General features: G+C 40.7%; 2 protein-coding genes across 6 annotated transcripts; one reads left to right on the top strand and one right to left on the bottom strand.

Annotated features, from left to right (window-relative positions):
• The first annotated feature begins 5,925 nt into the window (after nt 1-5,925).
• On the top strand, nt 5,926-12,525 carry LOC145425660 (Fc receptor-like protein 5). Of its 3 annotated transcripts, XM_080298891.1 has the most exons (8): nt 5,934-6,267; nt 7,300-9,356; nt 9,487-9,615; nt 9,833-9,868; nt 10,181-10,444; nt 10,524-10,769; nt 10,844-10,984; nt 11,069-12,525. In XM_080298891.1, exons 3-8 carry the CDS (start codon nt 9,585-9,587, stop codon nt 11,173-11,175), a joined length of 825 nt encoding a protein of 274 aa, XP_080155017.1. In that variant the 5' UTR covers nt 5,934-6,267; nt 7,300-9,356; nt 9,487-9,584; the 3' UTR covers nt 11,176-12,525. The 3 variants fall into 3 exon arrangements, with proteins under 3 accessions (XP_080155018.1, XP_080155017.1, XP_080155016.1); XM_080298892.1 differs by having other exon boundaries at nt 5,926-6,267; nt 7,300-9,615; nt 11,096-12,525; XM_080298890.1 differs by having other exon boundaries at nt 5,935-6,819; nt 7,300-9,615.
• A 5,303-nt stretch (nt 12,526-17,828) lies between these two features.
• LOC113019541 (class I histocompatibility antigen, F10 alpha chain-like) lies at nt 17,829-25,305 on the bottom strand. 3 transcript variants are annotated; one of them, XM_026163295.2, is made up of 8 exons: nt 25,121-25,304; nt 23,341-23,616; nt 22,677-22,967; nt 20,757-21,041; nt 20,227-20,346; nt 19,675-19,704; nt 18,973-19,080; nt 17,829-18,372 (listed from the first exon to the last, which is right to left on the bottom strand). In XM_026163295.2, the coding sequence occupies exons 1-8, from the start codon at nt 25,173-25,175 to the stop codon at nt 18,329-18,331; spliced, it is 1,209 nt and encodes a 402-aa protein (XP_026019080.2). In that variant the 5' UTR covers nt 25,176-25,304; the 3' UTR covers nt 17,829-18,328. The 3 variants fall into 3 exon arrangements, 1 of the variants encoding a protein (XP_026019080.2); XR_013906379.1 differs by lacking the exons at nt 17,829-18,372; nt 18,973-19,080 and having other exon boundaries at nt 20,227-20,672; nt 25,121-25,305; XR_003272042.2 differs by lacking the exons at nt 17,829-18,372; nt 18,973-19,080; nt 19,675-19,704 and adding an exon at nt 20,511-20,672 and having other exon boundaries at nt 25,121-25,305.
• Between the last annotated feature and the right edge of the window lie 572 nt (nt 25,306-25,877).

A 25,877-nucleotide genomic window follows, 5' to 3' on the forward strand; every position in this document is an offset into this window, starting at 1 on the left:
TCATAACACTTCCTACGTTAGAATAGAGGTCAGCATGAACTATCAAGGCTATACACTCAAAATAAATTTCCTGTTATTTCGTGCAACTTTTTTGTATTTACAGTTTTGAGGGATAAGCCTCTTAAATTTCTCTAACTAGAAATATATATTAAAAATACAAAAACGATTTTCAATTTTTTTGTAGTTTATTGCATTTTCTTGCAATTTATGTAATTTCTATGCACTTAATGCAGACATATTGTTAAAGTTTGGGCTATAATGGTTGTATTGATGTATAGCAACTTGAAATGCTCCCAAAAATGGCACTACAGCATGTAAAAATATAATATAAGCTCTGGCGGACTTGGTTCTATGGTAGGTCTTAAAGGGTTAATGTGTCATTATCACCTTTGTCCACCAGGTCCCTGCAGAGTTACTCACTTTCTCCTCCAATCCTCCAAAGAAGGTTTGACTTGCAGTATAAGAGCCGTGTGAACTGTGTCCAAGAGTTTGTGTTTTAAAACATTTATTCTGTGAAAAGTAAAACAATAATCTCCATGTTGTGTTCAGCTTCGCTGAAACACGCAGACATTGTCAGGCCAATAAAACAGGTCTAACAGCATTAGCCTACTTGTTGTTGACCATGTTCACACAGATGAGATTTCAAGAAAAAGATCATTCTGCAAGCTAACAAAAACTGTCAACTCCCATCATCAGATAGAAGGCTTACATAGAGAAAGTGCTGGTGTGAATGAGTGAATAAGGCGGGCGTGTAACGGGCTTTGAATGCTCAGATAGAGTAGGAAAGCATTACATAAGAACCAGTTTACTGGTTACTGATTAGTGTCGTCTCTGTTGCATCTGACACAAAGCTCAGAGACAAACAAACCACAGATGGGAATCATTGTTATTACTGTAGAGTCTTTACCTCACAATATAAAGTGCTTTGAGGCCCCTGTTGTTGTTTTGTGATATATAAATAAAACTGAATTTGAGTTTGGCTTCTATGTTTCTGTGAGTCACTGCAGCCTCGTTTATCTTATTGTGTCCTCTGAAATGTTGGTCAGTCGCTGTCGCTGTCGCAGTGTCAGTTTTGTTTTTCCACATCTCAGTCTAGAACCATACTTTGTTGGTACTGAAGAGAGGCCTACTGCACCTTTATCACTCATGAGCAACACTGATGAGACGATGAAAAACATGAACCCTTTTCAACAGAAATACCATTAAAGAATAAAAATGTAAGAATGCTCTTTCACTCACCTGTAGACCCAAGAACTAGAGACAAAAACAGGACTTGAAGAGTGTTCATCTGTAGACAGTGGAGGGAATATAGGCAGCATAATGCTAAAGGAGCGTTAAAGAGAACGTGAGATCACACTCATATTTAATGCTCTATAAGACAAAACACAAAGACAAAGCTGCTCACAGTGATAAACATGATATGATATGATGAAAAAACATTAGGAATATGACATACAGTTTAAATGATGTGTTTAAATGATTTTTGTAAACTTTGTAGTGTATCCACCAGGTGTCAGCAGAAGCCCAGAATCACCCACAGTCAGAGGAATGTAACTGCACTGAGTTGAATTTAGGATGGCTGTTTGCTATTGTTGTTATTCATTGTGAGGCTTTTACAGTGAAATGTAATTGTTTCACAAAGCAGTGATTGTGTTTTCATGTTGATTCCAAATGTAAGATTCACTAAAGAAAGATTTCACATCATCCTTCCCAGATGGATTTTTGGGCATTATGAGTTCAGATGTTCCTGTAATCTCTCCCAGCCACTTGGTCGTACGCTGTCCTAGCTTGCATCTTACGTGCTGGATAGTCTCTGTGACACCTTTACACAGCCTGCAGGGTCGTGTTGGCTTCTTTAGATCTGGTGCTCAGATGGACATTTTCTAGGCACTGATAGGATTTCTTCATGTTTTGTCCTCTGTCTGGGTGTCAGTGATTTTGGATCCTCCTTACCATGTGACACGCTGTCAGCTCATCTTGTAGTATCATCTTCCTGATTTATTCATTGACGCTGTGCCGATGGCTCCGATCTTATTCTTAGTGTTTTGTTTGCTGTATTTACAAAAATGGCACAAAATATGAAAAATAGAAATTCGTCAGGAGGAGGTTGATGGCTATTGTTGTGTTTAGTTTTTTTATTCCGTCCGTAGCTTTATCTAAAAATGAGGAAGAACAGTGCCAATGCTTTCTGTAACTGATGGGGCCTTCTCCATTTAGCTGTGACATCACTGAGAGGGTCGTGTCCCTAACAGGCCTGAGGTGTTCACACAGTTTCACTTGCCTGTTGTTAACGGTTGTGATGGGCTCATGTGGGTTAAATGAGTCATTCCTGTCACACCAAAGACGTGGGTACTAACCATTAAGGACTCTTTGAAATCAGCTGGGTGTCCCATCAGTAGTCAAAGCTGGCACATTTATATTTCAGCTTCATTCATTGTTTGTTTGCTGACCTTTCAAAGTGAAAGTGAAACCAAGATGTGCCCACTGTGTTTTTCTCCTGTGTGTTTGCTGCTTCAGGGCAGAGTCTACATGTGCCTCCTGAAGACTCTCTGAAGCTGGGGAATTGTACAGGCTCCAGCCACAACTCTATCACCCTCCGCTAACTTGAACTGGACAACTGGATGAAAATGAATGTCTAATCAACTACAGACTGTTAACATTTGTTCACTTGTTCATGTATGACTGTGCCTTATATCAGTGTTGATAATTCCTTGTGGTATTTCTACTGAAATTTATTTTCATTTTCATTTTTCATCCCATTAGACATTTAAAACTGAAATGTATTTGGATTTCTGTTCGCCAAAGAAAATCAGCAGTGTTGGCACGTTAGAGGGGGATGGTAGAGATGGGGTGAGATGGAGGCAGATGATCTGCTGTGGCGATCCCTAATGAGAGAAGAAGGAAGAAGTAGACGGGTTGTACTGATGCGTGCTCACTCTTATTTATATACAAAGTTAGATCCCTTCTCCACTCTCTTGTTAACCAGCTGAAAAGCAGCTTTATACATCACAGCTTTATTTAACCTCCACTTCATGGGCCTGGTTAGCTGGTATGATGCTGTTTAGCAAAAAGGAGACAAATACAAATATTTCAAAACAACAGAACAACAGAAACACAACTGATCAAGTCGTTGGTTTTATAGCAACAAAAGACCTCAGCTGACACAGAAATCACAAAAGTAAAGAATAGACCTGCACATCTTGTTTTTATTTGTATCCAGTGCTGTGGGTGGTTAAGATTCCTGATTGTCTTAAACACTGACATGAAGACAAACGGCTGCTTAAGCAGATGTTTGCTGTGCTTGCATTACTTTCATTTCTGCAAGTGGTGAACATGAGTTCATGTTAATGAACAACTGGGTCACTCTCCAGGGACAGAATGGAAACAAAGACATGTGGACACAGTTCATTTTCAGGAGTCGGCTTGTTTCCGCAGCATTCATGAAAGATAACCACAGTCCTGTTCCGCTCTTTGTTTCGCATCAGGAAATGGTTGTTGCATCTCTGAAACATTAATACACGTGCAAGCAAAGTACAACCAAGTCTGGAAGTAGGGATGTTGGCACTGTTGGAGCTATTTGTTCTTTATTTTTATTATTTTGAAATTAGTTAAAGTTTGTTGTTAGTTTACTTATATTTTGGGGTTTATTTACAAGTTTATTTGTAGGTTAATATTTGTTTCAATGTTTTGTTTGTTTGATGTTACCTTGTTACATTAGTCAGTAAGAGCTGCAGGGCCATTTTGCTTCTATAAATAAAGAGACTGGTGTAGGACCAGCATGCACTGGGGTGGGCCTGCGTACGAAATATTATCTCAGTGCAGCAGTGGTTTGTGGATTTTTAATTGTGGGATGTTTGGTTGGTCGAACAAAAGGAATTGCCACTACAGGCACTTTACCTTGTTTGTTACTGTTCTAATTTATTGGAGCAACTGTGCTCACATACTTTCCTCTGGGATTAATAAACTATCCTTTATTAATCGTGTAGGGACATTCCTCTCTGCATTTAACCCATTCACTCAGTGAAGCAGTGCGCAGCCACCAATCCAGCGCTCAGGGCGCAGTGTCTAGAGACAGTACCTTGCTCAGGGGTACCTCTGGGCAGCTCAGTGGATTCAAACCCCTGACCTTTCCGATCATAAAATTAATGAAGTATTCTGATTCGGATTTCTCTAGAGAGATGGCAGGTCTCTCTTGGAAATGTGATCTTAACCCCAGTGACACTTTCACCTGGATAAATAAAAGATAATAAATAATTTAATAATCCCAGAGTAGAAGAAAAAGAATGAAATGGCTTTAGTGGACGTGGAATTCTGTGGAAACTTAATCTGCTGCACAGTTGCTTTATGTGAATGTGCAGGATGAACAGGAGCCAGTAGTCTCACAGCTACATCCTGTAAACTAACTCACAGTTATTAGCTCTGTTTGTGGACCAGAGAGAAAAATCTGCATTTCATTGAAACCAGCTTTCTGTAACAGAGCATCAAACACACTCCTGCATCCAGCACCAAGTCAGGGACATTTACAGGAAAGTTGATCATATCTGCTTGGAAAGGTCATATTTGTTTTGCAAAGTTTTACTATCAAAAGGCAAAGAAGGAAGGAGTGGCTCACTACAAGAAGTCGAGTCATTTGTTTTGTGTGTGTGTTTTCTTTTCTTCTTGTTTTTTTTTCTGATTTTTTCTTATTTATTTTCACGTTAGCAGAAGTTGGAAGATGTGGCCAACTTTTGCTCTCTGGTCGCCTCAGCGCCGTGTGGACCCAGCTTTAAGCTGTATGTTGGAGCTATTTGTTTTTTATTTGTATTACTTTGAAATTTATTAAAGTTTGTTGTTAGTTTACTTATATTTTGGGTTTATTTACAAGTTTTATTTGTAGGTTAATATTTGTTTCAATGTTTTTTTTGTTTGATGTTACCTTGTTACATTAGTCAGTAAGAGCTGCAGGGCCATTTTGTTTCTATAAATAAAGAGACTGGTATAGAACCAGCACGTACTGGGGTGGGCCTATGGTTTTTTACCAGAGCAGGAGAAGCAGCAGGAAGTAAGAAAAAAATGGATCTTGATATTGCCAAACTGGATTAATAAACTTTAAAAAGTGCAACTTTCAAGTTTGGACAGTGGACTTCTTTTGCCTGCGTACAAAATATTATCTCAGTGCAGCAGTGGCTTGTGGATTTTTAATTGTGGGATTTTTAGTTTATCAAACAAAAGGAATTGCCACTACACTGCAGATAACAGTGCCTCTACTATGTTGTAAATTTTGAGAAGATTACGTGTGCCAAATTGGTGTCAGTATCACCTTCAGACAACACCAGACACATTGTATGAAAATTAATTTAAATATAAAGCAACCAGTACCAGCTGCCAGATCTCTGCTCTGTGTGCTGGATTCCTGGATTCCCAGAATCTTGGCAGGGAGTTGGTGTTTTTTCGGGTTCCTTATCAAGGCACAGGTCAGACTTGAGTCATCATGTGACACGTCTTTGAAGTTTCGTTTTGTAACCGACTGCTTTGTGTTCTTCACTAATAACTGAAACAACTTTGGCATCTGGGAGTGCATCTTGTGAGGACATACTGACTTTATGAAGTAGTTCAGCTATTTGTTTGTAATTTTGTGACACTTCCTTTCCTTAAACTGCTGCAGACGATGCATATGTCGGATTCTTAGTAGTTTAGATAGATGGAGGGAGAGGATATCTTTACAAAGTTTTTTTCCAACCAATCTAATTCCTGTACAGTGACAATAACGGGCTTTCTTGATGTTTTGTCCTCGTCTGTGTGACAATGGTACATTAGCTACATGATTTCGGATCCTCCTCTCTTTCTGTCCCCAGGTGTCAGAGGCACTCAGCTCATCTTGGAGTGTAGTTTCACATCGTCACGTGTTTTCAGGCCAACACGTTCTCACTCCCAAAGTGTAATATTTGACGCTACTTGTTTGCCCGACACTGCATGAGTCACGTGACAGTACAACAATCCAAACAAAAGAAAGGCGGAGGAACAAACTGCAGCGGCTCTGTGACTTGTGAAAGCAGCGGTTCTTGCACACACAGTCGGGTCTCCTCTTCGATGACATCGCATCTAAAGTGTCGATCTCATTGATCCGTATATGTACAAGAGTTGGTATCGACATTGCGATATATGGATCCTGCACGCAGCAATACGTACTTTCTTTAAGCGATTGCGCTGGAATCACTTAAACTACAGGAATGTGGCTCATATCTGTTTTCTTTTTCTTTTTGATGATTTGGACTTCACTATCAAAAGGTAAACAAATAGGAACTGGTTGATATATGCGTGTGTTTTTTTTTATTATTATTTATTTTTGCGCCATCCTTGCATTTGGAGGATGCGGTCCACTTTCGGCTTCTGTTCTGCTCGCTTCATGTGTGGACGCAGATATTAGCTGTCGGTAACAGACCTGCCAGTTCATCATCATCATCGGTGAGGAACGACTGTTTTCGTAAACTTTGCTGAAATATTTACGAAATGCTTCAGCAAAGTTTACGAAATTCAGCAGATCTGCGTGTTTTCGTGAACTTTCTTAAACTTTCTCAAAGTTTACGAAAACATTCGTCAAACACGATAAATGAACATGAATGAAAAATGAATTTAAACATGCAGGTAACGAGTGTAACCTGCGGTAGGTCTGCGCTCTGTGCTCGGATTCCCAGAATGTGTTTTCACCTGTTGCTGAGTCATCCTGTCACACGTCTTTGGAGTTTCGCTTTGTGATTCACTACTTTGTGGTTTTCAGCGTTGAATTGTTGATTGAAACGACACTCGTGTGACGGACGAAAATATCTTGGAGTTCATCAAGTGAGGGCAGATAATTTTATTTATTCATTTATAATTTTGTGACACTTGTCTTTCTCAGATTGCTGCAGATGATGTATACCTCAGCGTCTTAGTAGCAGACTATTTACATGTGTGAACTGATCACACATTTACATATATTATATTTTCACTCTTGGTTATGTGCGTTTCAGCTGGATTATTAGAATATGATCAACATGGTCTGTTATTGTTTGAAATTAATACAAGTTATAAGTTGTCTCTCTGGGTTAGCCTCATTTTATGATTTAGGTTTTGTCCCATTCCAGCCCTGTGTGCAAGCACAAATGTTTGGCTAGAGTTTAAATTACTTTCTGCAGATCTGCGTGATTTCAGTCTCACCTGGATGTTGGATGTGTCTGTGTGTCCACTCATCACATATGAAACACTTTGACCTTTTTGGGTTTTTCCCTGTAGTTTTCTTTGAGCTGAAGCACTAATGACTGTTCTTCTGTTGTGGTTTAGATCCGGATGAGGTGATCACAGTGAAGCAGGGAGAGGACGCCACTCTCCAGTGTTGGGGTTTTGCAGATGCTCCCATTGAGCTGCTGGAGTGGAGCAGACCTGAGCTGACAGACTACGTGTGGTACTACAGAGAGCAGCGCTCCTATGAAAAATATCAGCATCTGTCTTACAAAGGACGGGTGAAGCTGAGAGACCCGGAGATGAAGAATGGAGACGTTTCAGTGATTCTGAAGGAAGTCACCTTCAATGATGCGGGCAGATATGAGTGTTTTGTCGGAATGAGGAGAACAAGAAACAAGCGGAGCTCCATCAATGTCAGGGTGGAACAGACTACTAAAGATACCTCGGGTGGAGGAAACACTGAGAGAGAAAACAGGGATGTTGGAGGGAACATGGAGAGAGAAAAGTGGCGTGTTGGACAGATAGCAGCCATGGTGATTACAGTGATTGTAGCAACTGCATTGATTTTAATGATTGGGGTGGTTGTAGCTGTGGGGGTAGAGCAGGTTCCCTAGTAATGGGAGGGTTGGTGTGGTTTGATCCCTGTCTGCTCCAGTCTGCATCCTAAATATTTTCAGGGAAGATACTTAGCCCAAGTTGCTCTCAGATGCAGTCATTGGAGTCTAAATGTTAGACAGAAAGCTCTTACACAGAAAAAGTGCTGGTGTGAATGTTTGAATGAGGCAAGTTGTGTAGAAAAGCGTTACATAAGAACCAGTTTACTGTTTAATGTCTGTTGTTTCTAACACAAAGACCAGCAGACAAACAAACCCATGAGGATCTCCTGCAGAGCGATGAAGCTAGAAACGAGCTGCACTGAAATGTCACCTGATTCTTGAGTCTGTTGTTACTGTTACAGTTTGAGTTGATGGTACAGTCCCCGAAGAGTAAATGAATACAGTGAAAAACATAATATAACTGCAACACAGCTAAAATGCATTTTTTTTATTAAAATAAATAAATATTTCTTTTAAAAACGAATGTTTTGTAGACACATTTGAGCTGCTGCAAAAACAGCTAATGTGGCTCATGTGTTTTTTTCCTCTTTGTTAATAATGGTACAAACACTATGTGCTGTATTTGTCACTGAACACTTTACAACTTGATGAGATAAAATATTTTCTAAGAAGTTAATCCAACAAAGGTGTGTATGTGTGACCTTTTGACCTTTAGAATAGAATTCAACTTTATTGTCATTGCACATGTCACAAATACAAGGCAACTAAATGCAGTTATTACATTTTCAACTTCACCATGAAGGTAAATCACTGACAGAATAAGAATTTTTCAAGTGGGAACCAACTTGTTCAACTTTATTCCAACTCGATTCAAAATCAGGGCCGATCTTTATCTCTGTCAGATCCACAGTCAAATCCATAGAAACTGAGTTGTTACATTTAAAGTCATGTTCAAATTTGAAGCATTTGGAATAAAAGAAAACGTGATTTACAGACATAACATAAACATTTTTTAATGGCTCAACCAGTGCAGGTCACAGAAAGTCTCTGTCATACTGTGGAAACTCTGTTACTCAGCCTTCATTCAATCACTGCGTCCAGCTGACTGACCAGATTCATATCCTGGGCTGACTCAGAACCAGAGCTGTTAAACTTGTATGTGTCACATGAGCGTAACTTTAAACAGTATTGTGTCCTCCTGTTCTTTGTTCAGAGTTTAGTTGTTTCTCCTGTGTTTAACATGGCTTTGCCCATTAGTGTGTGGTTGTGTGATGGAGTACACAGGTTAATTTGAAGGTCAGACTGCAGACCGACGTCCTGAACAGCAGTGATCTAATTCGTCGTGTTTGAGCGCCATCTGGTGGTGAGTCTGGTAATTGTAAAAGGATGACGTGACTTCTCATGAGCATTGTAGTGTGGCTGATGGATGTTAAGCTGAACTCCCCATTGGTTGTTAGACATTTTTTCCAATTCCATTTTGTATGCTGGCAGGCTTGGTTAGTCTGTGGAGCTGCAGAGGCACAGAGAAGTATGGATCTGGCTGTAGCTGAAGGAAAAACTGAGGTTTGGGAGGAGTAAAGCTGTGGAACAAGATTTTCGGTGTCTGTTGGTTCCTAGATTTTATTTTTTACGCCCTTCTTTGTTGTTTTTTGCTCATGACCTAATTTTAAAAAATGTGTTTACTGACATGTTTCAGCCATATAAACTTTTTTTCTCATAATGATGAGAGGTGGAAACTACAGAACTACCTCCCTGTAAGAGAGGAAGGAGGAGGAGGGTCTCGCTTGATGCTAGTGTGGACCGATCAAAGTTCAGTAGCACCTGCAGATGGAGAAAGTTTCTTCACTTTGGCTGCTCTGTAAGTATGCTGTGATGTTTTTTGGTTTCTGAAAAGGATTAAAAAGAAAGGACTCTCACTGTGTTGCTTCACAAACATCCAGTTTGTGAAGACAAAAAGAGAAAAAAAAAACACTTCCTGTTTTCTGCTTCTTCAGTCTGTAGATCGACCAGACTGATGGCGTTGCTGCTTTTTTCCTGAATGTGAAGCTTTAAACTAACCTGTTATTTCTCTTTAGTTTCAACCTCACTGCTGATCTGCACAACAAACCAAGGTCAGTAACCTTTTCCTGTCACAGTTTAAACCTGATATCAGCTACACCGTAATAGAAGCTCTGAGCATTTTTTATATTGTGGCATGATATTATAGTTATTGCACTAAGCTATCCAGGAGCCTGCTGAAAGTTCATTGATGCTACCAAAAGCATAAAGGAAGTATGTTCACCTGAAGAAACTGTTCTAACTTTCTTGGAGGTTCACATTAAAAAAAAAACTGATCAGCTTTGACTGAGCTCACAAAGTTCCCCACAGCAGGTCTGCTTTGGACCTCAGTGCTGGCTTGTACTTAATATGCATCTTCCTCACAGCTCGTCTGACTGTGAGTCCCAGCAGCTCTCAGGTCTTTAAAGGAGCCTTTGTGTCTCTGAGCTGTGAGGAGGACGACAGCTCTGCTGGATGGACTCTGAGGAGAAACACAAGCAGAGACACCGGAGCTGAGTGTGGAGATGAGTGGGGAAGATCAGCTGGTTCTTCCTGTAACATCAGCTACATCGACCCACTGGACAGTGGAGTTTACTGGTGTGAGTCCAGAGAGGGTCCCATCAGTAACATGGTTAACCTGACAGTCACTGGTAAGCTGAGTGTGTGGAGTTAGTGTTGATGAAGCTGTGTGTAAATGGATGAAATGCTGTAGTTTGTCTCTGTGTTGAGGTGGATCAGTGATCCTGCAGAGTCCTGTCCTCCCTGTGATGGAGGGAGATGACGTCACTCTGCTCTGTAAAACAAAGACCCCTCCCTCCAACCTCCCAGCTGCTTTCTATAAAGATGGCTCCCTCATCAGGAAGCAGCCTACAGGTCACATGACCATCCAGCATGTTTCCAGGTCTGATGAAGGCCTCTACAAGTGTGACATCAGCGGTCATGGAGAGTCTCCATCCAGCTGGATCACTGTCACAGGTGAGGAGCTTCACTCTAATTTCACCTCTTACTTCATCCACATATTCACTGAACAGGTGGGATTCTCTCTGCAGGCAAACCTACAAACACAACCCTTGCCCATGAACCCTCCTCCCCCCACCTTGTGTCCAGGGTTTCCCTCCACCTGGTGGTGTTCTGTCCATACTTCATCTCCACTCTGCTCATGGTGTCTTTATATCGATGGAGAGCCACAGGTAACACTCTTAGCCTCTTCAGTTATTTATCAAGCTCAGTTCTTTTTGACTCTTTATACAAATCTCTGATTACACATGTGACAGGAAGTGACCTTATCCCTGTGGTAACAGCACCAGCCACCCAAGCTAGGGAGAGACTGGCTGAAGACTGTGATGACATTGTTGGCGTGATCACTGAGCATCACTTCTGAGTTCCTGTTTAATCTGTCAGATTGTGGTCGTCACATCTCTGTGATTGAACAACGTGCGACGCCGCAGATTTAAACTGGAATATTATGCTTTGATGAATAAATAAATACATGAAGAAAACATGGACCAGTCAAAGACTGAATGGTAGTAATGGAAGTTTAATGGATTTAAAGCACTTACATGTAATCATTCTCCTGTCAAAAGATTCAAACATTGTGTAATAAAACATGTGACGGTGTGTGAAACACCTGCACCTCTGCAGTCTGCTCACATGTTCATGTTAAACAGGAAACTGAACGACTACAGTGCTGTGGAACATCTGTTAACCACAGGCTAAAAGACTGGTGGTCCTGCAAGAACACCGCCCACTGCTACCTTTCATCTGCAAACACACACTGACTGCAGGATGGGCATTTAGAAACTCTGGCTCAGTTTATATCAGTGAGACAGGCAGTTAAAACTGAACCTGGTGTTGTGTGCTACAAACTTAAATTAAATTACAATCCACGATTCTGTTCAGACCTTTTCTTAGTTGGTTTCTTTATGATTATAATCTCAGGTTTTTGTTACCTTTTCCAATGAAGTTTCTGTTGGTAGTTTATCTTTAATTCTTTGAGTTCCAGTTTATTCTGTCTCCTCTATATTCTCCTGTATTTTAATGCTAATCTTGCTCTTTTTGTTCCCTTCTTACATTGCTTCCTGTTTTACTTTGATACCCTTTTGTTTCTTGTATTTGATTTCACATCTTTGATTACCCTTATTAGCCTTTGTGTACTTATAGCTTCAGTCTTCCTTTTTCGCTTGTGTCTTACTGTTTCTTCAGTGCCTTTTGGGGTTTGTGTCCTCGACATCAAATTTGTTTACTTACCTTTTAAATGTTCATTCTGATGGTTTTTCACACTGTAGATTGTAGATCTTCAAAATGAAGTGTACTGTTTGAGATTTGATGTTCTGTTTGTAACCCTCACAAGGTTATCCACTGCTGCTCATTACATGTTTTTCATGGATGTGTGGTTAAGTAATGAGCTCCCAAACAATGTGGCAGAGAGGTGGTTTGTGCTTCTACATTAAATCCTGGTGCACATGTCTGACAGTGTACGCACTTACTGCTCTGATGTAGATAGATAATTGTGTTGTTGATTATCCAGTGCAGACCTTCTGTAGTTTATGTAGCACCAGATGAAAATGCTGAAACAGCCATGAAAGACTTCACTGACGCCATCAGCAAACTGCAAAGACTCTATCCAGAGGCCTTTGCTCTTGTCGGGTTTTAATTACTGCAGTGTTTGATCTATGCATCTATCAGAATGTTTGTTGTACAAACAGAGGACATAAAATTTTATTCTATCACACTGCACTTGTACTCTGTAGTTTGCACTAAAAACTGACCATCAGGTCGCAGCAAACATTAAAAACACATGTATAGATTTCAGTTTCTAATGATTTATGGTGTAGGCACCTGTCAGTCACAACTACTCATGCTGTCCTCGGTGCACGCCTTCGTTTCTTCCTCTGTGAAAGGTTTGGGTGTCATCCTCGACAGTACTCTGTCTTTCAATTCACACATTAATAATGCCACTCGGTCTGCATATTTTCAATTGTGCAACATTAATCAGCTCCGTCCTTTTCTCACTCCACATGCCACTGCCATTCTTGTTCATAGCCTTGTTACTTCCCGGATCGATTACTGTCATTCACTTATTTTTTGGTCTTACTCAAAAATCCATCCACTAGCTCCAAGGCGTCCAGAACTCTGCTGCTCGTATCATCACCAGGACTCCTTCTATCCACCACATCAATACTGTCCTGCAGCAGCTTCATTGGCTCCTGGTCAAATATTGTATCAATCTCAAAATACCCGTGTATACGGCTATTCATCATCTCTCTCCTCCATATGTCTCTGACCTGGTTCAGATCACCAGCCCATCTTGGTGTCTTAGATCCTCTTCTTCTCTTTCTCTCTCTGTCCCCTCTACCCGTCTTGCCACCAAGGGGGTCGTAGCTCAATAGTTGGCAGTTCGTCTTATAATCAGAAGGTTGCCGGTTCGAGCCCCGGCTTGGACAGTCTCGGTCGTTGTTTCCTTGGGCAAGACACTTCACCCATTGCCTACTGGTGGTGGTCAGAGGGCCTGGTGGCGCCAGTGTGCGACGGAAAAATTAGGAGGACTTGGAGAGTGTTCATCTGTGACAGGAGGCTGTAGACAGTGGAGTGATTATAGGAAGCATTAAGCTTTCACACGAATCAGAGGGGGGGGCAGGAAGTAGATGGTTAAACAGAAAGTAAAACATTAGGCTTGTGACATACAGTTTAGATGATGTCACTTCTCTTGGGGATTTTACAGGAATTCGAGCTGCTTCTGAGAAAAGGTCAGAGCAATGTAACTTCACTGAGTGAAGATCAGGATGGTTGTGTTTGTTATTCATTGTGAAGTTTTCACAGTGAAATGTAATTGTTTCACAAAGCAGTGATTGTGTATTCAGGTTGATTCCACATGTAAGATTCACCAAAGAAGCAAAGATTTCACATCATCAGACCCAGATGGATTTTTGGGGATCCATCTCCCAGCCACTTGGTTGTACGCTGTCCTAGCTTGCATCTCATGTGCTGGATAGTCTTTGTGACACCTTTACACAGCCTGCAGGGTTGTGTTGGCTTCTATAGATCTGGTGCTCAGGGCCTCTGTGCTGTCTTTTAGGAATGGCCTTTTTCTAGACACTAGTAAGATTTCTTCATGTTTTATCCTCTGTCTGTGTGTCAGTGATAGATTACATGATTTTGGATCCTCCTTACCTTCTGACACTCTGTCAGCTCATCTTGGAGTAACATCTTAATGATTTATTCATTGACGCTGTGCTGATGGCTCCTTGTCTTATTCCTAGTGTTGGGCTCGCTGTATTTACAAAAATGGCAAAAAAAATGTGTGTGTGTGTGTGTGCGAGTGTTTTAATCATCTGTAGCTTTATCTAAAAATGAGAAGGAATAGTGACAATGCTTTTGTAACTGATGGTGGCTTCTCTGTTTGTCTGTGGCATAACAGAGGGTTGTGTCCCTAACAGGCCTGAGGGAGGAAAGAGAGGACGGGTGTTCACACAGTTTCACTTGTCTGTTGTTAACGGTTGTGATGAGCTCATGTTGGTAAAATGAGTCATTCCTGTCACACCAAAGAAATGTGGGTACTAACTATTAAGGACCCTTTGGAATCAGCTGGGTGTCCCACAACAGTGTCCAAGCTGGCACATTTATATTTGAGCTTCATTCATTGTTTGTTTGCTGACCTTTCAAAGGGAAAGTGAAACCAAGATGTGCCCACTGTGTTTTTCTCCTGTGTGTTTGCTGCTTCAGGGCAGAGTCTACATGTGGCTCATGAAGACTCCCTGAAACTGTGAGTTGTCTTCACTGTGGTGAAAAATCTTTTTCATCACTTTCCTTTCCTCCTGTTCTTGCTTTGTTCTTTTGGCCCTTTCACCTTTACCCCTCCACGGTTCCGCATCAGCATCAAGCACACCTGTGGTTCATTGCCCCGAAAAGAGTACCCCTCTATTTTCCTCCTCACGCACACAAAGTGAAATCAGAACTGTTTGTTTATTCTACATCGATCCAACAGTGTCTATGGAAGTTTTTTTATTTTCTCGAATCTTACCGCCGAGAGACACAAACCAAGGCCAGTAACCTTCTCTTGTCACAGTTACTTTCAGCTGCTCCCCTTTTACTTCTGCCCGTTTTTGAGGCTTCGTGATTGTATAGTTCCCAAACCAGCACCTAACTTGGATTTCTTTTCAGCAACAAAAATAGACAAATCAGCAGAGTTGGCACGGTAGAGGAGGATGCTAGAGACGGGGTGAGATGGAGGCAGATGATCTGCTGTGGCGTACTGTGTATTTTTGTTTCTGTATTTTCATTGTAAAAATAATAATTTTTGTTACAAAGCAGTAAACATGAGTTCATGTTAATGAACAACTGGGTCACTCTCCAGGGATAGACTGGAAACAGAAACATGTGGACATAGTCCATTTTTAGGAGTCGGCTTGTTTCTGCAGCATTCATGAAAGATAACCACAGGCCTGTTCCACTTTTTGTCCGCATCAGGAAATTGTTGTTTTATCTCCAAAGCATTAATACACAGGCAGAAGATCCACTGAAACAAAACCAGGTTTTAATATACAGATGTTTAATTCTCGGTCAGTATTTCTTTAGTTGTGAATTTTATTTGCTGAAATGCATCAATTGCATGTGTCTAACTCAAGTAATACCCTGTCCTGATTAGGGCTGTGCGATATGACCAAAATCTCATATCCCGATATAAGAATTCTATCGTCCGATAACGATACAAATCACAAAAATGCAACATTTTTGTAAATTCTGTGAATCTCGGGCGGCTCGACTTGCAGGAAGTGTTTCCAGCTGCGCGTCATGTAGCTGGAGTCGAGTGTTTTAACCGATGCATGAAACTATACATTTTTATACATAAGTGGTTTTCTTTGTGAGTATTTATTACACAGCGTGCTGCGTTTGAGTCTAAGGTTTATTTTTTAGCACCTGGCGGCTCTTTTTTGCTTCTCATCCGTAAATACTCTGCATCTTTCACGTGATTCGGTTTATTTTGAAAAGTCTCAACAGGATCTTGAGCTTTATTGTGAAAGGTTTATGTGGAACATAAACAAGTGGACACGCAATGGTTTTACCGTCGTTGTTGCTAACCACAGTGCATAAAAACAGGCGCTTGTCTGTCTGTAGTGTGGTTATATAAAATAAAAGAGAAAGAGAGAACTTTAAGAAATTAATATAGCCACTACAGTGACCATCAAAACGATGAAAAAATATTTCCGTAAAGTTTATTTTGCGACACCACGAAACAAATGATAGCGTAAAATGAAACGATAGATGTTTTTATATCCTCATCCGATATATATCGTTATATCGAACAGCCCTAGTCCTGATGTCCTAGATCCTCCCAGCAGAGATGTGAGCAGAGGAGGAGACATGCGGCTCTTCTGATTCCTTCTTTTTCAATCCCTCCATTTAAAAGCAGAAGTTCACACTGCAGTAGTTGTACACTGTTAAAATCTGGACATCCTCTACTGAGAAAACAACTGTGAGTAACAGGGACAGCTCCATTTAAAGTGTATTTATACTACAGTTTTGCGTGACATATGTTGGGACATTTATATATAAGAGCTCATTTGTGATATTTTGTATTATTGAATATGACACTTTACCTTGTTTGTTACTGTTCTTATTTATTGGAGGAACTGTCATCGCACACTTTGCTCTGGGATTAATAAACTTTTCTGATTTCTCTAGACCAGGGGTGCTCAATACGTCGATCGCGATCGACCAGTCGATCGCAAAGGTAGTATTGGTAGATCGCATGGCATTAAAAAAATAGATGCCAGCCTATCATCCATCCCGTCACTTGATTGATACAGGGAAGCCAGTCAGATGACAGCAGATTTTTTCTGACGCTTAGGTCGCTGCGCATGCGCAAACAGCGGCGCGAAGTGTAGTAAAACTGACAAGCTAGTCAGCGAGTTAACTCCAATTTTTAGCTCTCGGTTTTTTCTCTTAAACCTGGCCGTCAGCAGCTACTGTCCGGACTATGCATCCCTGGCTGATTCAATTCAGTGCAAGTCATCAGAGTAAACTCAGGTAATGACAAAAAATTTACATAGTTAATTGTGTTGTGAAATATTGGATATTGCGGTTATGCATGTATATACATTGTAGATATAAAGAATCCTCAATATATTTATAAATAAGTATATGTTTTGGATTTTTGTAGTGGGTAGATCATTTTGACTTGGTCATTTTATAAGTAGCTCACATGCGGAAAAAGTGTGAGCACCCCTGCTCTAGACTGTTTCTGTGAATCTCATTTATGCTCCAGATCAGTTTGCAGACGGTGAAAAGAAAGTAAGGTGGTTTAAACGATTACTTAAGTCTTTAAAATGTTCACATTTTACACTCAAGCTCGCATAAAATGTGCCAGGCATGAAACACCAGCTTGGCTGCACTTCACTGTCTGGTGCGATCCATGTTCATAACCAGCAGCAAAGAGTGACACTGACTGTTGCGTCCAGCCTGCTAAACCCTGGGTTGGTTCCTTCTTGTCTGCCAACATGGGCCCCAACAGCTCTAAAACAGCCCCTCTTAATGATGCTGTACCATAAAGCTCTATTTTGGGTCTAGTCTTGTTTGCACTGTATATGTTGCCACTAGGAGTAAACGGTACTTTTGTACAGAACTTTTCATTTCACTGTTTTGCAGATGACTTGGATATTTCTTTGTCTTTAAAAGCAGAGACAGATTCATTTCAGTTGTTATTACGTTGCCTTGAAGACATTTAACAGTAGATGTTCTTAAATTTTTATACATTAAATGAAAACAAAAAAAGAAATTGTCATTTTTGGCAAGTCCAGCCAGTGCTTAATCAATGTATTTACACATTAGTATTAGACACGGTTTGGTTTTTGTAATCATCCTGCAGTTCACTGAAACTCTCCAAGGCCTTATAAATAAAAAAGATTAATTACTATGTTTGACCAAGACACCATTACAATGATCACACCAGTGTATCTAAATTCATTAAACTCCTGATATGCTGTACTAAAGTTTCCTGTCACATCATTAAAGAAGCATGAACACTTTTAAAACACATTTCATGGAACAACTTTCAATTTATTTCTAAAGCACCAACATGCTGTACAAAAAGAAAATAAAAAATAAGAGATCAAGAATAAATAAGTATGTACAAAGAGTAAAAGTTTATGACATTTAAAAACAGCAGGAGATGGAGCCTGTCTCCAGCAGCAGCTCATTCCACATTTTAGGAAAAATTTCAAAGGTTCCTCTGGATTTATAAAAAAAAGAGAATTACAATAAGCCAGACGAGAGGTGATAAATGCATGGATCTGTGTCTCTGGGTGGCCTCTAGACAGGATGGACTTAATTTTTGACAGCTGCCTCAACCGAAAGATGGAGGACTTAACCACAACTTTGACATGTGAGTCGAGTTTTAGGCTGGGGTCCATTTTCACACCTAAATTAGTGATGCTGGATTTTTCATGGGGGCCAAAGAGGAAAGGTCAAAGGCAGCGATACAGCTGGAGGCACTGGATTTAGCATGACCTCAGTCCATATTCTCTGTGGCAGAAGATTTAGTGTGAATCCTGAGCCTTGTTTTTTTTGTCAGAGCCATCAGCTGCAGGGATGAACAACAGTATTATTTTACATGTAAAGTAACACACAGGCTGATCTGCTCTGACTTCTTCTCTGTTCTTTGGCAAAGCTGCTTTCTCCCCTCGCTCTAACTCAGAATATGAAAACATACAGCAGGTTCTCAGTGAGCGATGCACCAACCTGATCATATCATGAAAATTAATACATGCTTATGTGTAAGGGACCGTCACACAATTAAATATTTACTTTCTATCTTTAATTTAAATCAATTAAATGTAAGAAGGACTTCCAAAAATAGAAACCTACTGATCTGATCTTTATTAGGAAAATAAGAAATTATTATTAATAAATTATTATTAAATAATAAATTATTTATTAATGCTTTACAGCTAGCAAAGATCGACTTGATGTGGATCCAGTGTGAGACTGCTCTCAGACTGGTGCAGTAGTATCCTACATTATACTTACGGGGCAGAGTAAAAGCCACCGGAGAAAGAAGAAAAAAGTATTCAGCTACAACATGAGTTTAAAATGTCTCCGTCACTACCACAGTACAGAATAATGTGACTTATAATTACACACCACGGAGCTCAATGCTACACATTAGCTGAGGAAAACTTACCCGTGCTGCTTCTGAGACTGGTTTCCTCAGCCTCGTCTTCATTACCCTCGTCTTCCTCAACCTTCTCACTGTCAGCCTCAACATTTGTTACAACCACTGCTACACTTCCTGTAAAGACAACATACATTTTGAGCTATATGAAGCAAAACGGCAAACTTTACTACCCTGACATAAAAGAGGCACTGTTACTACATAAACACATACAGAACATTAAGACCCATCTTCTACAATCTGTTCAGTCTTAAACCAATCTGTTATGTTTATCTGAGGAAGGAGAAGGAACCATGTACCATTGCCATTAAGGAGGGGTACGGTCACATGACCACAGGGACAACCCACCCACACATACACACAGGTTAGTTAAGGACAGCGTGCTCCACATGTGAGGAAACATTTAATGCTTCTTTTATTTATGAACTGCAGGGTAACGTTTAAACGTTTTCAGCACTGCTGCTGTATAAATATTATTACATAATAATAGTATACTATTATTATTATACTGAACACAGGTAACCATGAGTCTGGCTGCTCTAACCTTTCTCCTCATGCTTCAAGTTTCTGTCTCCACTCTGTTTGCCTGTTCACCTCCTCTGCGCTACACTGAGCGTCTTTGAGCAAACACTAATCTGTTAAAGGATCGGCTCAGACTGACACGAGTCTCTGAACATCAAACTTTATAAGACAGGAAAATAAAGATGTTACCTTGGTTGTCGTTGGCTACACGTCTGCCTCCTGTAAACAGACGTAACACAGACTGTCAGTGATCATGGATGAACTCAGTGGTTTGTTCTACATGTGTGAAACAGCTCAGTGTGCTGAGCCTCGGACCAACTCTAATATCATCAGACCTCAGTCAGCAACATGTTCAAGTCATTGACATGAATGAATGAATAACATGCTGAAGTATAATCCTACAGTTTGCTGTAATTCAGACTAAATGTTGTTGAAATGTTTCAAAGTTCTACATGCAGATGTGTCTGAGTGGAGACGGTGGAGGAAACGAGCTGCACACTATCAGCAAACAGCAATCATTTCTGTTCTGGAAAGAAAAACTACATTTATGTCCCAGAGGGGTCAAAGTTATTGGATTAGAAGCTGCAGACAGGAAAAGTCTGACATCATGTCACATGACTGACATGTGACCTTTGACCCCCTCATGGAGTCCTAATAAAATAATAACTGAAGTGTTTGAAGACTGAAAGACTGGAGCAGCTGCTGTGATGTAAATTATACACAACAGCTCACTGTACTTACTAAGACAGCCTTTTTTATGCAAGCATATCAGACCCAGACCCAGACCTCCACAAACAAAAAGCGCAATCGCAGCCAAGATCAGAGCTCCAGATCCAGGTTCCTCTGGATGGTCACCGTTCTCTGAAACACAGACGTGAGTTTTAGGCTGAGGTCACTGTCAGCATGTTATTTGCTGCTGTTTGTTACTGAGATGTAGATTTGAAGCCACAGTCATGATGAAGTCAGTGATTGGACAGCAGTGATGTGCAGGAGGTCACTGAGAGGGGACGGCATTGAAACAGAACCTGTTCATATCTGGAACTTTTCAGTGATTCTCTGAAGGAGATCGCTCCTCTGCTTCTTCGAGGCTGCAGAGCTGGGCTAAATGTGACATGCTAGCTTTGTTCTCAGATGGACTGACATGGCTCTGACCACAGGACTGTGATCAGGACAGTCATGATGCAGATCTGCTGGACACAGAGAAGCTCACTGCTCTGACTGAAGAAACAAAGTTATGATCAACAACAGAGACAATAAAAAAAGTTTCTTACTCCAAGTCTTCACGACATCCACACGGGTCGCCTCATGAACGACTTCACAGCTGAACTTTGACAGGTCAGACTTCAAAATCTCCACATGGTCTCGTCTCTGGAAGGTCTCGTCGTTATTTGGAAGAACTCCTGAGCTACTCAGGCCGTCGTCTTCAGTCAGAACACGCCCGTTTCTTCTGATCCTTACAATGATGTTTTTGCTGTAGAAGCCTGTGGCGAGGCAGGTCAGGGTGAGGTTTGTCTCCACTCTGGACTTCTTTGCAAACACGTACACGTCAGGTGGAGCTGGAAGGAGGAAATGAAAACTGTGTCACTAAATATTAAAACATAATTATGTGAATATGGTTTACCTCTGAAAGATCACAGCAGTGTATGAAACTGAATGTCTTATATGAGCTGTGTTTTCTGCGGCCTTGACTGTTAAGTGAGGTATGAAAAATTGAGGGGAATAGAGTTGCAGCGTTTGGGGTTTTTGTTTCTGGGACCAATTGCAAGTAATTGCAGTGACCCCTTGGTCACCCAGAGGTCGAGCATGCAGCACCTTCAACCTCCAAGTGACCAATTTTACATTAAAAGACAATTGCACAGGTCACATGACACGGACCAACTGAAATCAATCTGATCTTTTGGTAAAGGTCTGCAGTGAGGTCTGAGACTGGTGACTTTACAGCAAAGTGCATGAAAGAGCTGGATTCTCCGTCCTCTAATGAATGTGGTGATAATGTAACTGTCACAGTTTAAACATGGCTGCTCTAAGACGTCCTCTGGGCCTGAGGAGCTGACATCAGCTTGGAGCTCCATCTTTCAGCAGTTGATAGATGCCCACATCATTCCTGATCTTTGGAAAACCTCTGATATCATTCCTGTTCCAAGGAAACCTGATCGAGCTGAAAGTAACCACAGACCTGTAGCACGTACACCAGTGAATGACAGGATTTGAGAAATGTGTAGGTATGTTTAAGGAAATGTGTCAGACAAGAAAGGGCTACAGTTGATCACGGTTTCATTTTAAGTTTGCTTCAGACGAAAGACGATTTATCATCCTGAAGTACAGCAGTCTGTGTGATGATGTGATCACAAACCTTTAAATGTAAAGAAACTGGTTTTGATCCAAAGATGGTGACCATCACAGTGCTGTGAGCATACAAGGTCAAAGTTCAGTCTGACAAGTACCCCAGTGTTAATATTGATAACAGTTTTAGATGTTGGTCTGTTTTTCTGTTCTAGAAAGTTCAGTCAGACGGACTAACAGCATGATGTGGAAATCTTTCAGTGGCAGGAAAATGATGGTTACTAGATGGTTACTTTGAGATCCCTTCCCAGACGCCTTAACGCCCACTCACATCCTGGGCCATCTGATCTCAGAAATTCGCATGATAAGGTGGGGCCAGGTTTCACAATGAACCCACCCGAAACTCTGGCTGATTGGGGCCCACACCCAATTTCACACCTTGGCTCAGGCGATTAGAGGATCATCAGGGGGTCCTTTTGTCCCTCTGTGGGGGGTCACTCCCACTAGGTTTATATCTGGGACTCTCCACCATTTGACCTTAGAACTGAAGAAGCTTCTCGGATGAGAGGTGAAACGTCTTCAAGTAACTTAAAGAAGTCCAGACGCTTTTCTTTGCAAGCTCCTTTGACGACGATGGTTACTAGAAGTGTTGCAGACATCCATGAAAACCACAGTCAGAAACCCCATCGTCGTTCTCCATGTCTGTATGAACAGTGTGTGTTACAACAAGTCAGGAGGATCAACTGATCTCCTCTCAACATGAACGGTGACCTTCTGACAGCAGGCATAGATTTAATTAAAAAAACAAAGAAAACACTGAGCTATTACACTGAATCTATTGCTGATGTTAGTTCTATAGACTTCAGTAATAATGAATAGAAAAACACAGATCATTATGTCATACATACGGGCTTTTTTCAGCTGCTTTTGTTCAGAAGTCACAGACTTGCACAGCCAATCGATGCACTCGTTCTCCAGGTATCCCTTGGTGTACTCTTTCAGCACCTGGTCATTGTCCCACTTTGTCTTTGAAGGAAGTGCCTCTTTAACTGGAGCGACCCAGACTCTGCTTTTATCATCAAAGGACAGGAAGTCGTTTCCATCATAGTTATACTTGCTCATGCCGTGGACAAACCTGAGCGCACCGTTAGGCTGCGTCTCACCCTCACAGCCCACCATCCACTGAAGAACATGAGGGGCTGAAAGCAGGAGGGCAAATATTAATAAATGAATGTTTAAATAAACATCAGAGGAGAAAATATGGACATGCTGATGATTCCATGATTAATAATTACACATCCTCTACAGAGAAATACTTATATGTATATATAATTGGTGTAATATACTGGGACATTTATAATTGGAGTGTTTGTATGTTTGTATATATTTTGTAACTCTGCAATATGTTGTATTGTTTAACTTAGTCAGTTACTGTGTTGGAGCAACTGTGATCACATCATTTCCTTTGGGATTAATAAAGTTTGATTCTGGTCTTGTTGTTGATTATTGGTCCTTCAGATTTCATGGATCTTACCTGAGTGAACAAATCATTGAACCACAGCAAAGACTTACAGGCAGAGTCATTCTGTCTCATTCGCTCCATCAGGATGCCGATGTTGACCTTGAACCACTGCTGCTTGATCCTGCGGGACTGTGTGCCTTTTTCCCAGTAATCAGCAGGGAAATGCTCTCTCATCCACTCCTGTTTGGGAACTTTTGTCTGATTCTCGCTATCATAGTAATCGATCATCCTGCCGTCCAGCAAACCCATGGCTGTGAACTCGTGGATGCCCGGCAGTCCAACGGGTTTGGAGAGTCCAGTGTAGATGTAAGTGAGGGAATGAATCTCTGAAAGTCACACAGGTAGGAAAACACAGGAGGAGGATGGATGAGCTCTGATATTTTTACTGGGCAGGTATGTTTGAAGATCCATGGATCAGAAGCTCTGGCCCTTTGGTATTTCAGTCATGAACAATCAGTGAGCAGCAGTAAATAATCATCTGTGTTATTTCTGTCACAGTTTGAAACTGAATGTTTTTTCTGTTCTTGCTTCTTTCAAACTGCAGGTCAGAAATAAATCAAATATTTGGACCCAAACCGTCTCCAACATCATAAACACGTCTTTCTTTAAAGTTTCAATATGTAATGCAGTGATTTTAGTCTCAGCTGTAACTGTAAACATCCAAATACACAGTAATAACTGATATTAACTGAGAGTTCAAACTAAAGCTGAGGTTTGTGTGAAGACGTTACTGAGCTGTTTGAGACCTACAAACTTTACAGAAGTTTGAAATCAGACAGAGAACTTCCTGTTCTCATTTGGTTTTCCTGCAAGAAAATAAAGTTTTGTTAACGAGTGTTTTTACACTCCGACTCAAAAACAACCACAACTTTAACAACTTTAACAACTTTTAACAACACAACTTTAGCCTCAGTCAGAGGCTGGATTAAAGGTTGCATTTTCTTAAATGTTTAATTTTTTTAATAGTTCCAGTTTTACATGTTGAGGTGAGTTTGCATCCCTGTATGAATGAAGCCTAGGCTGGGAGCAAGGACAGAGTATTAAAACCTTTCTGTTTCTGTTGTCTTCACTGAAACTTGACTTTGTTTATTAAAACAGAAAAATGTATAATATTCCTGAACCATGAGGGAGGAACAGAGAAACTAAGAGACCACCTTTAAAAAGCAGTCAGAGCTCTTCAGCAGCACAGATGTGATCTGTGTTCGTCATTTAGTGGGAAATCTTGAGGACAGAGCACGGTGCTGTCCTATAAACAGATCTCCTTAACCCTGCAGAGAGCTGTGATCAGGGATCCTGCATCATTTTAAAACATCCGCTATAAACTTCTTAAATCCTCTGTCTGACACATAACAGCCACATTAAACCGGTAGTAACACTGAAACTAATGAATAACCTGCAAAAGTTGATTCTGTTCATCTGGATAATTAAGATTAAGGAACTGACCTCCCAATTGCCAACAGCCCATTGTTCCATCGGTGGGCTGGTTTCAGTCATTATGCAAATGTGCTGTTTATAAGATCGGGGAAACCTGCCGTCAGCTGAGACTGAAGAAGTTACTTGGATGAGTGACGAAACGTTTCTCCCACAAAACGCTACGTCCAGATGAACAGAATCAACTTTTGGAGATTTACTTACCTGGATGACTGAACATGCATCAGAATGAATAACCTCAACATTTAAACAAAACATAACTAAAAGTAAGCTTAGCTGAAAATAAATACAATAAAACTTTATAAAAGTTAAACTCGTCTGACATGTTCTTAACGAGGCCACATGTTTCTTTCGGTTTGAACCCGTCTCATCAACGTGTGCAAAAACACTAAAACTCACCGCTGTTTACCGTCACTCCTGTCCCCACAAGGACCAAAACTGAGATCACGAACATTTTAATCCAAATATTGGATTAAAAGTTCTTATCCGGAATAAACTCCGATTTATTCCCCTCTGTTGGACCAGCTTCACCTCTCCATCTCTGCCCCTCGCTGCTTCCTTCCTCTGTGATCTGAGTGATGCATTCAGGAGCCGCGGGTAAACTACTGATGCATTCAGGCCCACCCGTCTCCGTTTTTTTGTTTTTTTAAAAATAGACTTTACTTTTACTATATATATATATATATATATATATATATATATATATATATATATATATATATATATGCAGCCTCCTCCCTCACACCTCTCACGTGGACTCTTTTTTCTCCTTCCATCTGGCAGACGCTATCGCAGCATCTGGGCCGATCCTCCAGACTGCAAAATGCCCCCCCAAAAAGACACATCAGAGCACTTGGGGAAATATTGTATGGGAGAAGAAATGCATCAGTGATCGTGTTTATAATCACGTGAATAAAGTCTGTTGTTAGTCTGAAAGAGCTCCAGGTCAGCATTGTATGTAGCAGAGGTGTGGACTCGAGTCACATGACTTGGACTCGAGTCAGACTCGAGTCATTAATTTTATGACTTTAGACTTGACTTGAAAAAATGTTCTAAGACTTGTGACTTGACTTGGACTTTTACACCAATGACTTGGGACTTGAATTGGACTTGAACCTGTTTACTTGAAAAGACTTGATATTTTACCCCAAATATA

The sequence above is a fragment of the Astatotilapia calliptera genome, chromosome 3 (assembly GCF_964374335.1).
Source record: "Astatotilapia calliptera chromosome 3, fAstCal68.1, whole genome shotgun sequence".
Lineage (NCBI taxonomy): Eukaryota > Metazoa > Chordata > Actinopteri > Cichliformes > Cichlidae > Astatotilapia > Astatotilapia calliptera.

Bases quoted from the DNA above. Each gene is read 5' to 3' on its own strand.
- LOC145425660 (XM_080298891.1), top strand. From the start codon at position 9,585: ATGGAGAAAGTTTCTTCACTTTGGCTGCTCT. The intron at 10,445-10,523 runs GTAAGCTGAGTG...CTCTGTGTTGAG, and splicing joins GGTTAACCTGACAGTCACTG to GTGGATCAGTGATCCTGCAG. The intron at 10,985-11,068 runs GTAACACTCTTA...CACATGTGACAG, and splicing joins ATATCGATGGAGAGCCACAG to GAAGTGACCTTATCCCTGTG.
- LOC113019541 (XM_026163295.2), bottom strand. From the start codon at position 25,175: ATGTTCGTGATCTCAGTTTTGGTCCTTGTGGGGACAGGAGTGACGGTA. The intron at 22,968-23,340 runs GTAAGTCTTTGC...TCCTGCTTTCAG, and splicing joins GAGACAGAATGACTCTGCCT to CCCCTCATGTTCTTCAGTGG. The intron at 19,081-19,674 runs GTAACATCTTTA...TTGTCTTTACAG, and splicing joins TGTAGCCAACGACAACCAAG to GAAGTGTAGCAGTGGTTGTA.